This window comes from Passer domesticus, chromosome 1, assembly GCF_036417665.1.
Source record: "Passer domesticus isolate bPasDom1 chromosome 1, bPasDom1.hap1, whole genome shotgun sequence".
Classification (NCBI taxonomy): Eukaryota; Metazoa; Chordata; class Aves; order Passeriformes; family Passeridae; genus Passer; species Passer domesticus.
The window spans coordinates 110,368,817-110,384,871 of NC_087474.1; the positions used below are offsets into that span (position 1 = coordinate 110,368,817).

General features: G+C 41.7%; 1 protein-coding gene across 6 annotated transcripts in view; it reads right to left on the reverse strand.

Moving 5' to 3' along the window:
- Positions 1-16,055, reverse strand: part of MTCL1 (microtubule crosslinking factor 1) — a 101,848-nt gene that overhangs the window by 7,211 nt on the left and 78,582 nt on the right. For all 6 annotated transcript variants that reach the window (XM_064433869.1, XM_064433855.1, XM_064433846.1 and 3 more), the window contains 5 exons: positions 13,657-13,824; positions 10,402-10,656; positions 6,023-6,328; positions 3,742-3,773; positions 595-2,149 (listed from right to left, as the gene is read on the reverse strand). In XM_064433869.1, the coding sequence (XP_064289939.1) occupies positions 595-2,149; positions 3,742-3,773; positions 6,023-6,328; positions 10,402-10,656; positions 13,657-13,824 (2,316 nt within the window). The remainder of the gene's footprint in view (positions 1-594; positions 2,150-3,741; positions 3,774-6,022; positions 6,329-10,401; positions 10,657-13,656; positions 13,825-16,055) is intronic.

Here is a 16,055-nt window from a genome sequence, read left to right on the forward strand (position 1 = left end):
TTAGTTGATTATATGTGTGTTTTTTGCTTTTTGTTATTTTTGTGAGGCAGCAGCAGTCAGTACCAAACATCATGCCATTCAATCACATTCACAGACCTGAGCCAAACTTAATCAGATACATTCAGAAAAGATATGCTGAAGGCCCTGGAATTTTGCTCCAGGGTACTGTAGAGACTATTTTTCACACAAACTCGTTAAGACCCATTCTTGTGTAGGAGAAAGAATCTGTCTTTCCATCCAGCTTAAAAATTTATTCAAACCTAGTATCCCTAGAGCATCTGTAACATGTTGTGTATTTTGTGACAGAAAACCCTTATCCCAGCCGTTCAGGGAAGAACCATATTTTATCCCATAAAGGATAAAAACTCTTCAGATGGTTTCAAGCCAAATAAGCTGCCAGGATAGAAATTCAATTCTTTCATGCATTCTTCAGGGACTAATCCAAAGTTTCATGACTGGAAATTGCTGGTGGTACCTGGACAGGACTAGGATATTCACTGTAAATACTCAGTAGGACTGCAAGAGATCTCATAATACATTTGCTCAAAGAAGAGTGCACTTAGCTATAGGAGGAAAAACAAGCAAATTCATTACCTCTATGGACCCTGGATCTACTTTGACAATTTCTCCTGTGCTGTTGTCATTGCTAAGATTTGGTGGGCTGTGTGAAGGTAGCCTTCTCTCTTCCTTTAAGGCATGCTCCAAAAGTTTCTTATTCAAGATCCTGGCAGCATTTTCTGCAAGTGTGTACCCTGGAGGAGCAGATAAGTCCTGCCTGATACTTGTCACCTCAGATCCTTCTTCCTTTTGTGTCTCTGTCCCCAGACGGAGAGGACTAGGTGATCTGCCACGGGCATTTGTACATGGCTCCTGCAACGTGCCCAGTTCCGGTCTGGGTTCGGCTGACCTGGACCGGCTGCCAGATCTGGGGCATTTTTGGAAGGTCTCATGAAAGATGGGGCTATGGTCAATGATGTTGAACAAACTGGACAGGCCATCGTTGATAGTGGTGTGGACAGGACTCTCCCGTGTGGTAGTTGATCGAGCCCAAGCGGACTCACTGAATCCTTTCTGAGGTGTGCCAGGCAAAGTCCGGTTATTTGGCTGGTCAGATTTGGGAAGGGCTTTTCTTTGCAGCTTTGGAGAGCCGTATTTGGGGGAGCAGCATGTGCGTTCAAACTTAGCCTGGACCTTTTCAATGACGGGGGTCACCTGCCTGCTTCTGAGGCTTCTGGATGGTGAAGAGACAGGCGTGGACCCCCCCTTTGGTGTCAGACACTTGTGTGGACTGCTGGTGATACTGCGCAGGGTTTCCGTCTGCAAGCCGACGCTGATGGTCTGGGTGGTCTGCGTCCCTGTCGTTCTCATGCCGTTGGTTTGGCACGCCGTGTCCTTGAACTGAGGCTCCGTGGAGTTGGAGCGTATTGCGTTCCGCACAGAGAAAGCGACCTCCTTCATGTCATCACTCATGTTCTTGGACATCTCCAAGCTGTGCAAGGGTGAGGCAAAGCCCACAGTAGTGCAAATAGGACGTTCAATGGGATGAAGACCGTTCTCCAGAAAATCTTTGTGGTGTTTGGCCAGGTCACAAGACCACCTTCCAAACATGTCCGAGGAAGCACCTTTTGTCTCAGTGACATTCCCCATAGCTTTGGTCACAGAAAACAGGAAGTCTGGCTCAGTCTGGTTTTTCCCTTCACTGCCAGCTATCACTGAGTTATCAAACCTACGGACAACGGGTGGGCTGTGAAATACCCGCACTCCCATTTTGTCAGTAACACTGTGACTCCTCGTTGGCTGCTTTTGGCAGTGCTCTGGGCTGGTCATAGTGTTGGTGGTCATAGTGACACTGGTGGTGAGGTACCATGAGGATGCCTGGAATGGATCTGAAGCAGGATCATTGCCGGCTTTTCCAATTTCTGTCCTTTCTGCCCAACCCTCTGCAGGCTTCTCAGTTGCCCCACCATGGTTCCTAGTGTTACTGTAATCCCAGTTTTTGTTGAACTCCTCAATGTATTTCAGATCATCAGGAGACAAGGGAGGTGTTATATCATCTTTGCTGTCAGATGAAGGCAAATTTTTTTCTGGTAGAAATGGAGAAATATCCATCAGGCGCTGAAATTCGGACATGGAAGAAACGGACATTGCCCTGGAGAGAGGAACATAAGAGAGTCACTCATGTGCCTGGAAGTTGTTGCAGAGTAACTTATTTTCACCAGCAAATTCTGGAAACCCAAAAATCACCATCTGTTTACATATAAAACCACTTCAATAATTGAATTGTGGACTGTCCTGAGTTGGAAGGGACCCACAAGGATCATCCAAGTCTTGCTCCTGCACAGGATACCCCAAAAATGACACCATGTGCCTGAAAGAATAGTCCAAACACTTTCTGAACTCTGACAGGCTTGACATCATGACCACTTCCCTGGGGAGCCTGTGCCCAAGTACCCTCTGTGTGAAAAACCTTTTTGTAATTTTCTACAAAGCCCTTTCTTTTATTTAAGTCCCCTTTTATTATCTCTGAAATAGCTGTGAACACAAACATCTGTGATGTGCCATTAAAAGTACCAAATGGTTCAGCAGAGGTTCTTAATTTACTGCTTTCTCATGGATTACTGCTAGGCAAATATCTGTAATGTGGAGCAGTAGGATGCATCTCAGAATTATACCATTCACAAGAAATTAGTGTTTGACAACACAAGCCACCCTGTTCAAAGCAAGTGTAGAGTATTTCTGACCTGCTGGGAAATCATCAAGTCCACCCCCACTCCTGAGACTGCCCAGGCTGCACAGCTGGCGTGCAGTGATGTGGGATATCCAGCAGAAATGCTGCTACATTGAACTGGCTTGGCGAGTTGAGCTCATGCTGAAATTTAACCAAGGGAATCTCTCTAAGTGATAATGCTGAATTCTTGGCTCTCCCACATTTCACTATGTTGTGCAAATCACAGGCATTCAGATGAATTATCCTACTGCTTTATTTTAAGGGAAAAAAATTTTGAATGGGACTAAATAAAAATGCAAGTGAGCGTAGTTATCAGAGTTAGTTAATGAGGTAACTCGTTGAGAAGTCAGCAAGCAGTGGTTTTCATGGATCAGTGATCCAAAGGATACAGCCAAGTCACACTGTGAGTTTTTAATCAAGAGCTCCTGCTGGAGTTTGGGTGTGTCTCTGTTAGGGATTCGGGTGAGTATGGTTTCTAAATGGATCTCCTAGTCACATGCTCTGGTTTGCATCAGGAGGGCAATCTCAGAGAGCACAGGCTTTGTTCCTTTGGGATGAAAATGAGCTGGAAGATGCTCTCCACAAGCACAACTAATGCATTCTAGGGTTAGGTGGGTATTCAACCCATGGGATAAGACCAGAACCAGTCCAAAGCTAAATATCCCTGACATGCAGCAGCATAGCAGGTCCTCAGCACTGAGTGTTTTCCCTTATATATGGATGTCTGCAGTGTGTACTGCACTGCTTGCTAAGGCAGGCATAGATTTCACTGTAAGCTGCAGCTTCATGTACTTTCATAGAGTTTGATCTTTGTGCATGATAGCTGAATGTGGCCCAGGTGAATCAGAGTAGAACTGAAGCATATTGAGACAAATTAATGCCTGGGTGAATCCATTAATCTGGTTTGCAGCTGTTTAGGAGGTGGCATGGCTATGTCCTGGGCTTGTGGCTTGGATGCAGAGTCATACTTCCAGCAAGTATTTGCTGGGCTTTCCCCTGTAAGTTTTACTCACCTTTGAAGATTTCCTTTATGTGTTTCTTCCTCCTGAATGAAAACAGAAACAAGCAGGATAAGTTATTTCTAAAGGTGTTGGTGGCATTAGCTTATGGGTGTTTTGTCATTCACTTCCCATTAGTTGCACCAGGTATGTTTGTCTCTAAAAAGTGTCTGATCTTCTCTCTGATATAGATTCTTAAAGTGCCAGTGGGAATATTCTTCACTTTGTACATAGGCAGGAGAGTGGGCAATCCCATCAGGATAACATACTGCACAGGTAAAGCCTGTATGCAAAATCTACAACAGCTTTGAACTTTTATATTCCCATGCAATCACAAATAGAAGTAGGCCAAAAAAGGCTTTTCCCCCCCAATATTTTGTTTCAGACTATATATTATTGAATGACTTTTTTCTGTGAAGGCAATCTACTTTATGCTAGAGGCATAGCTGTGCTGAAATAAAAGATAAACTGAGTTTCTTTGACATAATATTTCATTATACATTTTCTAGGACCCAACAAGTGTGGCACCAGTTGAAATTCCTTAAGCTTGATATATTGTGTGGGAAGACTTGCTTGTTTCATAGGCAGAATACCTACAGCTTGCTAACAGCATTAAGATGTTTTTATGGCAGTTATTTCCCTGTGACAATTCCCGTAATGAGTTGGGGTTTTAAATAGCTACTTCTGAAGCATTTGCTCTACAGTTATTCTAATATTTACTTATATTTCTAAGTAAACTACAGGGAACACAAAATAGGATTGGGGGAAAAAAAGGGCATTGGTACCATACATATTTTATTTGACCTTGTGAAATCAAGAGCATTACCAAAAGTGCATTTCAAATTGGGACTGTTTAAGAACAGCAGTGCTTAACTCAGCAAATACCTTTCTGGTATTTAGCCCAGGTCAGGGAAAAAAATAGTAGTAAACTGATCCTCCTTGCATTCACTGTGGTAGAATTCTAGAATAGCATTGGTAACTTCAGTGGAGTTTACTGCAGAGTAAATCTGACCTAACTGAATGCATAATCAGGGTGAAGGCTGGATTGACTTCTACTGCAGTTAGTACCAAAAAGAAAATAGAGTGGAAGGTAGAGTCAGCAAGCTGCAGTTGCCTCTGTGCATCCTCAGTTAAGCTACTCATTAAACTACAATCAGTCTCGCTTCAGCAAACCTTCTGAGGGGAAAATTACTTTGCCCAGGTTTCCCCAAAACATGCTTTGAAGGAAAGAAGCTATGCAAATATCACCAAGGACAAATTTTGCTGCCCACCCTTTTGTTAATGGTGGTAATATCTGAAAAACAGAAGAGGGAAGAGAGATTTTCTCTGAAAATCAGACTGAATTTGAAGGAATGGGAAGGGCAATCAAAATTAAGCACAAAACTTAATTCCCTGATAGTGTTACCAACATTCTTCGCTGAGCGCTTGGACATGTAGGAAAAAAAGGCTAAGAAATAATAAATATGGGATCCCACACTGCCAGCAATACACTTATGGCACTGAGGGAAGAAAATCTAACTGGAACACATAGCTACCTACAGCTATGTAACAAGGACAGTCACATTTTTTTCCTCTGTAAATCTTTTTTTCTCTTCTTCCTCTCAAAGAACTTGATTTCTCAATTCTTTAGTTTTTATACCAGCATCTGGGGACAGGGATGCTTGGTTTCATTCAGAAACAATATAAACAAATTGTGAAGATCTGGATTGATGAAACTAAGCCTGCCATGGTGGAGGACACAGACTTCATTCACCATTTCCTGCTGTCATCTTTTAGCGCTGTGTTTCATATCTTTATAGCTTGATGGTGTGACTTCAGGGTAAGTACTTTGCTGATGAATAATATTATTTTTTAAATGTCTCACTTACTCATGCTGGTCTGTTCAGAAGGAACCACAGCAGAACAATCAGAAGTGCCTCTCTACAGCACTTACCGCTTTACTAACAAAGTAAAGCCTATGTTTCTTCATAAATATGTATCTACTTATAACTGGAAAAGATTTAAGACCTTCAAAGCCAATATGTGGTGTCAAATATAGTTCTCATACATAACATAAATGGCCACAAGATGAAGTAATCTTTGGGACCTTCAGGCTGGCTCCCAGTTTCTCAGGTGACTGACGCTGGTCTAATCAGCTTACAAGAAGGAATGAAAACTCGTCCATACCAAATTTACCACTGGGTAACTGTAAGCAGTGTCTGTGACACAGTATCTCACTTCCTACAGCAGGGAAGCTGCACTGATCCTGACAGGAGAGATACCATGACAGCATGATAAAATACAGAAGAGCTCATACTTCTGTTAGTCCAGTCAAGAATTTCTCCCTCTCCAGCTGCCGAGAGCGATGCTCATCAGGCTCGTCGGGGGAGTCGAGGGACAGCGATTCCAGAAAGAGGTTTTCCGTGGCGCTGCACCGGTCGCTCTCCTTCAGCTTGGACAGCGAGCGCTCATCAAACTGAATGGTGTCGGAGTCAGAGTAGGACCTGGACCCCATGGAACGGGGCACGCGGAGGCTCCCCTGCGGCGTAAACGGCCGGCGGCTGCTCTCGCCCTGGTCACACATCAAACCGCCTCCTCTCCGTGGGCTCGCTTCCTTCTGGAGCTGGAGACCAGGCAGATCAAAAGGAACAGCAATTACTTCTGTGGTGTATGGCATTTGGCAGAACTCATCCTTCCCCAGAAGCAAGGCACCCATGCCCTGGGGATTACAGCCCTGCCCCAGGGGTGCACCTCCAAGGGACACTGGCCTTGCTCTACTGGTCATTCCACAAAGGGAGACTTCTCCAGAACTTTGATCCCATTACTCATTGGATTTTGAGTGAGGAAATGTGTATACGCACAGTTTTGCTTATTTACATATGTATGTATACATATATACACACTGAGTATATTCATATATACAAAATAATGCATCTGACTGTAATCTGGTTTTTAAAGAAACAAATCAACACAAACTGTTATTTAAAAGCAATCTCGATAGCAATACAAGTGGAAGCTGATGCAAGGGTGAGTGAATTGCCTTCTCATCAAAACAAAGACATTTTTCTTCTGGTCAGCAACACAAAGATTGTGCTTTTATGTATATCACTTGTTTCCAGAGGTGGAAAATTATGCTTAAAAAACCACAAAAGCTTTATTTTATAAATGCTCTAGCCTGAATGCATGGCTGGAATGCTGAGTACAGAACAACATTGTCAAAGGGATGAATTACGCATGCAGAATATGTTCAAAGAAAATGTGTATTTAGAGAAGGGGCATCAAAGCCATTTACTCTACACTTTTCAAAAACTGGTGAAGAGAGGGTGAACCATTAGTGAAATTGCCAATATTAAAATTAGATTATGTGATCAGATTCCCTTTTAATTATAAATACAACAGGATAGATTAAGTAAGTGAGCATTTCAAACATGATAAATGTCCACAGGAATCTGATAAGAACTCTGATGTTTTGCTAGAGCAGCATGTTAAGATTAGTGACAATAAAATGAAAATGCAAGTCATTCCCTAGGGCCTTGAAAACTGAGAACTACAAAATATATTCATCTTGCTGCTTGTGTTTGGAGAAATAAACAGACATTGTATGGCTTAATTTAGACCAAACCATATTAGGCCCCAAATGATTAAATTTACACTTGAGCTGAAAACAGTGAGATTTTTTCTTGATTTTTTCTTGATTCTACAAAAAGGGAAATGCATCTTCAGTGTTTTGGTCATGATATACAAAACCTGAAAGTTTTATTATAAGGAGGTGTCCTATAAAGGCAGGGGCTGGAAGGTATATATCAAGAAATTATGGAGACCATTCCTGAACATATGAGCAAGATTCAAAGTAAGGAGAAAGAGCAACTACATGCTTTCTTTATAGATAGCTCCAATTACAAGCCCTTCAGAGTTTTAGGGATCCTATAAGGATAACGTTCTGGAAACCTTTATGAGAGAACAGTACTGATACTGTCCTACTCTCTGAACCTCAGAGAGCTGACCGGAGAATTAAAGTGACAAATACTGTCCTAACTTTTTAATAATGGCTAATAATTTTGAGTCCCCATGTGTTTATACCTTTAAATACACAACTTTTCATACAGGTGATCTTGTGGGTTGAAATGTTTGTCAGTGTGCTCTGTGCACAATTAGCTTTAGGAGCACAGGGGAGGGAGATTCTCTAAGGGAAAATGAAGTGACAGAGTACTTAAAAAGAAAAAACAACTGTGAGCTCTGAAGAAAGTAGGTCATCATGTTTTTTTCTATGCGAGCAGTATTCCCATCACCATCCAGAGTAAAGTACTTTATATATTTTATACATTGGTGTGACTTCCCTCTTATCATACATGTATTATTCAGGAGCTGTGTGAAAGCAGACTGGCATAAAGCATTAGAATGAAACGTGGCACACACTCTTCTGCTATCTCTTGGACTTTGTTTCAAACATATACAGTGCTGTAGTCTCCTCATCCTCAGTGTATTGCCATACATGGAATACACACACCAAAACCCTGGAGAGTAGGACTTCAGAGATATACTAATTGTTTCCATATAAAGCAGGGCATGACTGCAATCTGAGAGGATATTCAACTAAAAGCTTGCAAATATTTGGAAGTTTTCTGTCACACAGGGAAATGTTTGATTATAAGCAAAGATGGAGTTATGAAGTTTTGTAGGCAGGTAGCCAAGACTTCAAATGCTTTTTCTCGTCATTTAGTCCTCTGAAGTTAGCTTGATATAATATTTTTTATTTCCTCTATTTGTTGCCAATTCTGTGTACAACTCTGTTGGCACAGTAAATATATAGTTAAAGCCCAGAGGTTTCAGAAACATAACAAAGGAATCAGTTCCAGCACTAGCTAAGAGCTATTTTGTAGGGTCTCCTGGGATGACACTGAGAGGTTATGTTAGGTTTAAGAGAATTAAAAGCTAGGTAACATTAACAGGGATTTCTCTGTGGCTTCCTTCAATGTGCCCCATTCCCAGGGAATGGAAAAAGCAGTCTTTAACCAGTTTAAGTTCCTCAAGCTATTGAGGATATACCTAAAACCCCACAATTAAGGACAGGAAAAGAAACATACAAAGAGATACCAGTGTCTCTCCATTTCTGTCTATGTCCTTAGGATACTGGAAAATTTTCTGAGGGTTATTTAATTCCCATTGTGCATGAAGAATCCATAGGAGGTAGTTTGGCCACTACAACCCAATGGTCAGAAACCAGCCCAGTCAAGCCATGGAGAACTAAGCACCTTCTGCCACTGAACTCTGCAAGTTAGGAACTTGTCATGATGAGCTTTGCTATAAGGCTCACAGGCTCTGATGATTTTAACTTAGGAGATTAACTTAGGTTTTAACTTAGCACTACTGTGTTGCATTATAAAGACTAGCTCAAAAAGCTGCATGAAATACACACAAAACCCCTCAGATATATAGGAGATTAAAAAATCAGAATAGAGTTTGTTGATATTTTGAAATTTAGAAGCTCAAAAATCACCTTTCTTGGTCTATAAAACCTTCATGTTTGACACTGTCTACCCAGGCCTACACTTTTAGCATTGATTTTTGAAATACCCACATGAGCTTTGGATTTTCCTAAGTGCTTCTCTGTGGGTTTAATAGCCACAGCAAGGTTTAGTCTTGTACTCATAATGTTTCCAGCCTAGTCTCTTTTCTTTAACTTCTTGTTGCAGCCCTGACATGGGAACATGAGACGCAGGCAATGAATCCTTTTCAAAAATTGGTCATGAAGTTACACTGGGCTTTCATTGATTTTAACCTGTGAGGCCATTCTGTGCTTTTCTCAAGTATAATGCTCTCTAAAGAGCATGCACAGGTCTGGGGTGGTTCCATTTCTGATGTCCTAAGGACAGAAAGCATTCAGTTAGTTGGGGACCCAGAATTTCAGTTCTTTCTCTAGCTTTTCCTGGAATGCATGACTCAGAGCTGAACAATGTTCAATCAAAAGAGGTGTTTTAACTCCCCCTCATAAAATTTCATTTTTTGTGCTGCTTCCAGACTAATAATAAATTTCTTAGGTATTATTTGTCTCTAGTACTAAGCAGATGAAAATACAGATAGGCATGAAAACAAGAGGGTAGGTATGCTTTTCCAAAATTTGCAAATGATAACATAGGTTTGCACAAAATTCATGTGGCCAATATTCATCTGAATATTTAGTACTGATGACTGTGTTTGTTATCAGTTAGGGCTCTTCAAGTTAACCCCTGTGCTCCTTTGCCAGAGAAAAAGAATCCAGTTAAGACTGAATAGTTGCCGCAGCTGCATCTTTGGTGGCTAAATCGCAGCTGAACAGCCCCCTTCAGCAAGAAGCTGTATACCAAACCCCGAGTAACTCTGTGGGTTGAGTGTTCTAGCACAGGGATGCACTAAAGCTTTCAAACAGAATGTGACCATGCTTGTCCAGGGTAATTGAAATGACCTCTAACCTAGAGCTGATTTCTCATAAGTGGTCTTTTATAGGGATTATGGGCCTTTTCCTTTTACTCCCTTGTGTATATAAATTGTTTCATAACATGAGAAACATTGATGTAGCTGAGGAAGAAAGATCATTCCTGCGCTGCTTCTTAATGCTGTCCCTTGAGCTTGGCCTGAGTGTAGTAATGGTGCAATGGCCTCATTCTTTCAGACAGGCACTGCTCACCCAGGATGACTCCTTACCTGACGGCTCCTTACCTGCTCTATCCGCCTGAGCAGCTCCTTCTTTTGACGGTCCCATTCCCGCCGGTCTCTGTCAAGCCTGTCCAAGAGCTCCACCTTCTCCCGGTTCCAGTTCTTCTCACTGTGCTGGATTTGCCAGCGGAGGTCCATCACCACACTGTGACTGTCAGCCAGAAGCTTCTTGTGCTCCTCTCTTTCCCTTTTAAAAGCTCCCTTTGCATCTGAACTGAGACCTGTTTCTCCAGAGGTGTTCTCACTCTTCCCTTCCAGCTGGCAATAAAGTGAAATGATACTAGGATGTTAAACTTGCTGCAATAAAAACCCATGCCTGACAATAGATTAGAGTCAAAGACCTAACTTTACAAAGGTAATGGCAGAATAATAACAATTATTACATCTTAGGACCTCAATAAATGATCAAATATGTTCAGAGTGGAAAAAGTTTTAAAATCAAGACAGTGAAAACTACAGGACGTAACTTCTCAAGCTCTACCAGTTCATGATCTTAAGGCACCAGTTATGGTCTTTCTGATGGGAATATGGGTACCAGTAATGAAGGAAACATGGAGATAAACTCCAACCTCATCATTATCTCTGAGACAATTTTCAGGACAATGTCCTCAGCTACTGCTCTGCTTTTGTGCTTTTGCTCAGTGCACCTGAATCCTAAGGAGAATGAATTAATCTTCTGAAGAAGCCTATCTCACAACAACCCTCAGCAGTGGTGCTCTTGTATGACTCTCCTGCCTTCCAAAAAGAGAAGTTGCTAGCAGCAGCAGCAGCAGATGCACCAAGATCATCCCCCTCATCTCTGAAGTTCTGGACTCTGAACTGATTTCAAGGGCAATTATCTGATGCCACTTTCCCATCCTTCAATTTCATGGTCAGGGGTTAGCTTAAACAGATCAGAAGAGCTGGCCCAAGGTAATAGATTCATAGGAAAATATAAGCTTCGTGGGGTGTCAGGAAGTCTCTTGTTGAACCCTCTCCTTCCAGCATGGTACACTCTGAGGTCTCAATGGGTTGTACAGGACTTTGTTCAGTTGGAAACTGAAAAACCTCCAAGTGCAGAGATTGTACAACCTCTGTGGTCAAGCTGGGCCAGTGCTGGACTGTCAGAAGGAAAAAGTGCTCAATGGTTTTGTGTAAGTTCAAGTGAGTGAAGAATTTATCCTTGGAATCTGACCTTCTGTTGACAGTTCAGTAGATGTGTGTGTGACTCAGAATGGGATACATCTCCATCCCCTAGCTCTGCAGGTGAAATGGAGTGAAAAGCAGCAAAAACTCATTTCCATCTCTGGAGGATGTTGAGACGTTGTTTTTGAGACGTTGTCCTCAAAAATGAGAGGCAGCAGGTCTGCTGGGAAGCATATTCCTCTAGCAGGAGAGAAGGACAACACCTTCACCTCGCCCTACGTGGAAAATAAGCCCAAACTTTCTGAGCAAAAAAATTTCACACTGAGTTCAGGAGTGATGCTTGACTAGTTTCTGGAACAGCCTCCCCAAACAATTGACTGAGAGATTATTGCCTGAGTTACTTAAATTGTACTGAGCTGCAGAGAACATCCTGTTACACCCACTTGCAGTGACAGGGAAATCTTAAAAACACCAGCATCTTCTACCACTAATTTTCAGAGTCCAGTTGTTTTCTTTGAAATGACCAAACAACCAAACAAGAAAAAAAAAATCAATTTTGAAAGAGGAGCATCCTATTTTAACGAAGTGTACATGATATAATCTTTCTCACACCTGTGTACCACATGATATGATATATGACATAATATATTATATTTCCCCCAGGCATCCTGAAGCTGGACCATTGGTCAGAGTCCTGGTGAGGGACTCCCATATCCTTAATGGGTCCCATGTCCTCAATGCAAATTCTCAAAGCATATGCAGGGCTTGGCCCCTAACACTAACTCCCTAACAAGAAACACCCATTGCCCAGACATTACCTAATGTTGTATATGATTTCCAGTGTAGCAGTGGAGGTAGCAAAGAGCCTCATAAATGCCCCAGAAGGAGGGGTGGAAACCCGTAAGCTGGAGTGGCAGCAGTGTCCTGGTGCCAAACACCAGTCAAAGTGGCAGCCTGGAAGTTTATTGCCCATGCAAAGGCAAAGTAGGAAAGCTTGGCAGTTCTGTGGTCAAAATTTCTCCAAGTTTCACTCTTTGTTGCCATCTTGAGCTTAAGGTAAATCTGTGAGCAAGATTTTTTAGAAGGAGCCAAAAACAGGAACTGATTTTGTTTCCTTTTTCAAGTGATGCAGTGTTCAGAAACACTGGTGCACTGAGAAGCAGTGGAACTAAGAATTTGAATCTTCTGGGGGAAGACTGTACTAAGAATGAAAGCTGCCTCCTTCATTCTGGGAAAGCAGCCCGCAGTACCTGGGCAGGAAAAGCAGTGCTCACATCTCAGCTCTGTGTGTCACAGTGAGTCTCTAAAATTTAGTACATCCTTCTAAATGTAACACCCTTCCAACAGTGAATATTTTTATTATATTTTACTTCTGCAGAGAAGCTCTAGGATTTTTCTCAAGATCTGAATGTACTAATTCTCCCACCCCTTCCCTCTTCAATGTGTAAAATAAGAGCTTTTATGCTGTCAGCTTTGGAAATAAATTCTTGTGGGTTTTTTGCTGATTTCTTTTCATGCTGCTCCAGAGACAGTACATATTCTATGAACTGCCATACATGACACTGAAGCACCTGGCACCAGGTTTTATACAAATACTTCTAACAGTATCCCATGGCAGGTAGCAAGAGCTTTCTCTTCCATCACTAACCAGCAGCTTTGAATGGCTGGTTTTATATCAATATATTGATCTATGACTTCAGTGTTGTTGAATCACTCTTTTCTCTGCTCTAAATCAAATACTGCAGCTGTTACATACCAAGGCACAGTGATGAACTAATTGTGAGCATGCCAACCACAAGACATTTTTCTCTCCAATAAATACAGACACCCACATGTCTCATTACCACAGCTGATACATCACCACCCTACTCTGCTGAGAAAATACAGCAAGAAGTTCAGCTCCTTTGTTCTCACCTACGAGACATGGTGCCCACTGCATGGGCCCTTGTGCTGGGACAACTGGAAATCCAAGAGGTAACTCAAAGGGCAAAGCTTTGATCAGGCTTCAGGGGAGGGCTTTCAGACACCAGGATAAAATGCATGAATGAAGTCCCTTTTCATTTTGTCGTAAATTTCCTGTTTCATCAAGCACCTCAGCTGTTCTTTACAGGTGTTGGACTCAGGGCATGTTACCTGTTGGAGGCGACACTTGAGTTCAGTGACCTCCACCTCCCAGGCTGCCTTGTGCAGGGCGTACTGCTGCTGGAGCCCCTGGCGCTCGCGCTCCTCGTCCCGCAGCTCCGAGCGGAACTCATCCAGCAAACCCTTCAGAGCATTCAGCAGCTTCCGGTTTTCACTTGCCTGACACGACAAAGCAGACAAAATGCTGTCATTGATGCTGACTTTAATCCCCAGTTTCATTTTTAGAACAAAAGATGACTGTGTGTCCACTGCACGGAAGAGAAAGTGCCTGGGTTAACTCTTGCATGAGAAAACTAAGAATAGCAATGTCTTAGCTCTGTCTACAGGCTGCTCAGGAAGTGGTTGAGTCACCATCCCTGGAGGTATTTAAATGATGTGTGGATGTGACACTTTGGTATGTGGTTTAGTGGTGGAATTGGCAGTGTTATGTTTATGGTTGGACTCGATGATCTTGAAGGTCTTTTCCAACATAAAAGATTCTATGATTCTGCTTCTCATTAGCCCTAGTGCTGATGCTTCCTGAAAGCCAAAGGTACTTAAGTTACTCTGAAAAAGGCACTAAGCATCTTTCTGGACTGAGGACATCATTAATAACTTTTTTTTTTAATACTGTAAACCAAAGCTAGAGTATCATTCCTGAGGTTTGTTGGGTAGTTACATGTCTGTCTCACACATACAGTCATTGCTCTGTATCAAATGCCAAATATTTGTAAACTACATAAAAAGAAAGGGGATAACTTTTTAATGCTTTTACATTATCAGATAAAATTGTTTTGGGAAATACAGTGAGGCTTTGAGCTGAGTATCTCTGCTGAGGTGTTTCAGTAGTCTGTACTTCACATTCCTGCTCCACGCCAGGCAGCTGCACCCAGGTTAGCTGTGCAGCAGCACCCTTCTGGGTACCAAAGGCTTGAAGGGCAGGGAGGCCACCTTCCCCCTTGCAGAGGGGATCAAAGAGCAAAGCCCCATTCATGTCTTGTTGAGAGTGTCATGGCCATGCTGAAAATGTCAGAGCTCTTGTGGTAGCCAGAAGTCAAGAGCAGAGCTAAATTGAAAATCTAGTCCAGAGGTGACATCACATATTCTTACTCAAATCTTATTTCTTTTCCCTTACTTTTGGCGTTTTCCTTCTGCACATTCTCTGGGCATTTGCAAAACTTGCCATTTTTATGTCAAATATAAAAAAGCATTTTCTAAATACTCATTTTGGATTAGTAAAAGAAAAGGTTTCCCACAATTTTTTGCAGTTATTGAATCAGAAAACAAAAATATATGATTCATTTGTCCAAAATTTAAATAAAATATTCCCAATGAGCCTCTCAAGCACCAGGGGGTAGCCAGAGATTGTATCTGACAAGTTATCCTAACTAGAAAATACTTTTATGAAAATTATACTTGACTAGCAGACACAGCAAGGGGTAGAAAAATAGGAAAACTTACTCAAAAAATTCAGCATTTAATTACCTGGTTCTCAGGAATGCATTAACTCCATTGGGAAGGCCTAACTCAAATTAGTTGTCTCCATCCTTGCATGATACTCTAATCAATTTTTTTAAAAATTTGTTTTCTCAAGAGAAGGCTTCCTGCATTCCCTCTTATCTGGTATTTAATGAACTAACTACATGGAGGCTTCTTTGAAGACAAGTCAAGTGAACAGAAGTACACAAAAATCTAAATATTTGTCATGTGCTTTTTCCAATGACAACACTTATAAAATTTTATGCAGACAACTAAGCTGACTTCATATGCTCATCAGATTTTTGGCATCACTGAACCCACCTCACCCATTTTTGTAATCACTAATTATACTTGCTAAGGTGCCTTTTTTCTTTAAAAAACAAACAAATGTGGTCTACTTTTTCCAAGACATTTGATGCATCAGCAAAAATATGCTAGATGTAGGGAAATGACTGCAGGTGCTCACTGACTGACCTATCATCTTGGGCTAATGAAAAGTGATGAGGTACAAGATGGGGTTTTGCAAGAAACGCACCCACAGAAGCAGAATTAATTCCATTAACATTTAATGCCAATTAGCAGTTTCCTGCTATCCAGCAGCAGTCTCCATCATGCATATAAGATCACCTACTATTCAATATGCAATGAGATTTTATGTTTCCACTATGCATTTTCATTCTACTACCTAATTAAGGCTAAAGTCTCCAAACATTTCAAGCCCCTTGTGTAATAATCAGAATAAGAACTCCTTTGAAGTTTTGCCCTTAATGTCACAACAGGAGCTGCTGGGTATTGGAGGCATCAAAATCTGGTCTCATACTCTTTGAAAACCCTGACTCTAAATGTCTGTGAAGTGCTTTCGTTCAAGAGCCATGTTCTGTGTTTTCTGGTGTGCTGTACAAACCTTTCTCTGGCAAAGCAGTCAAAAGGCT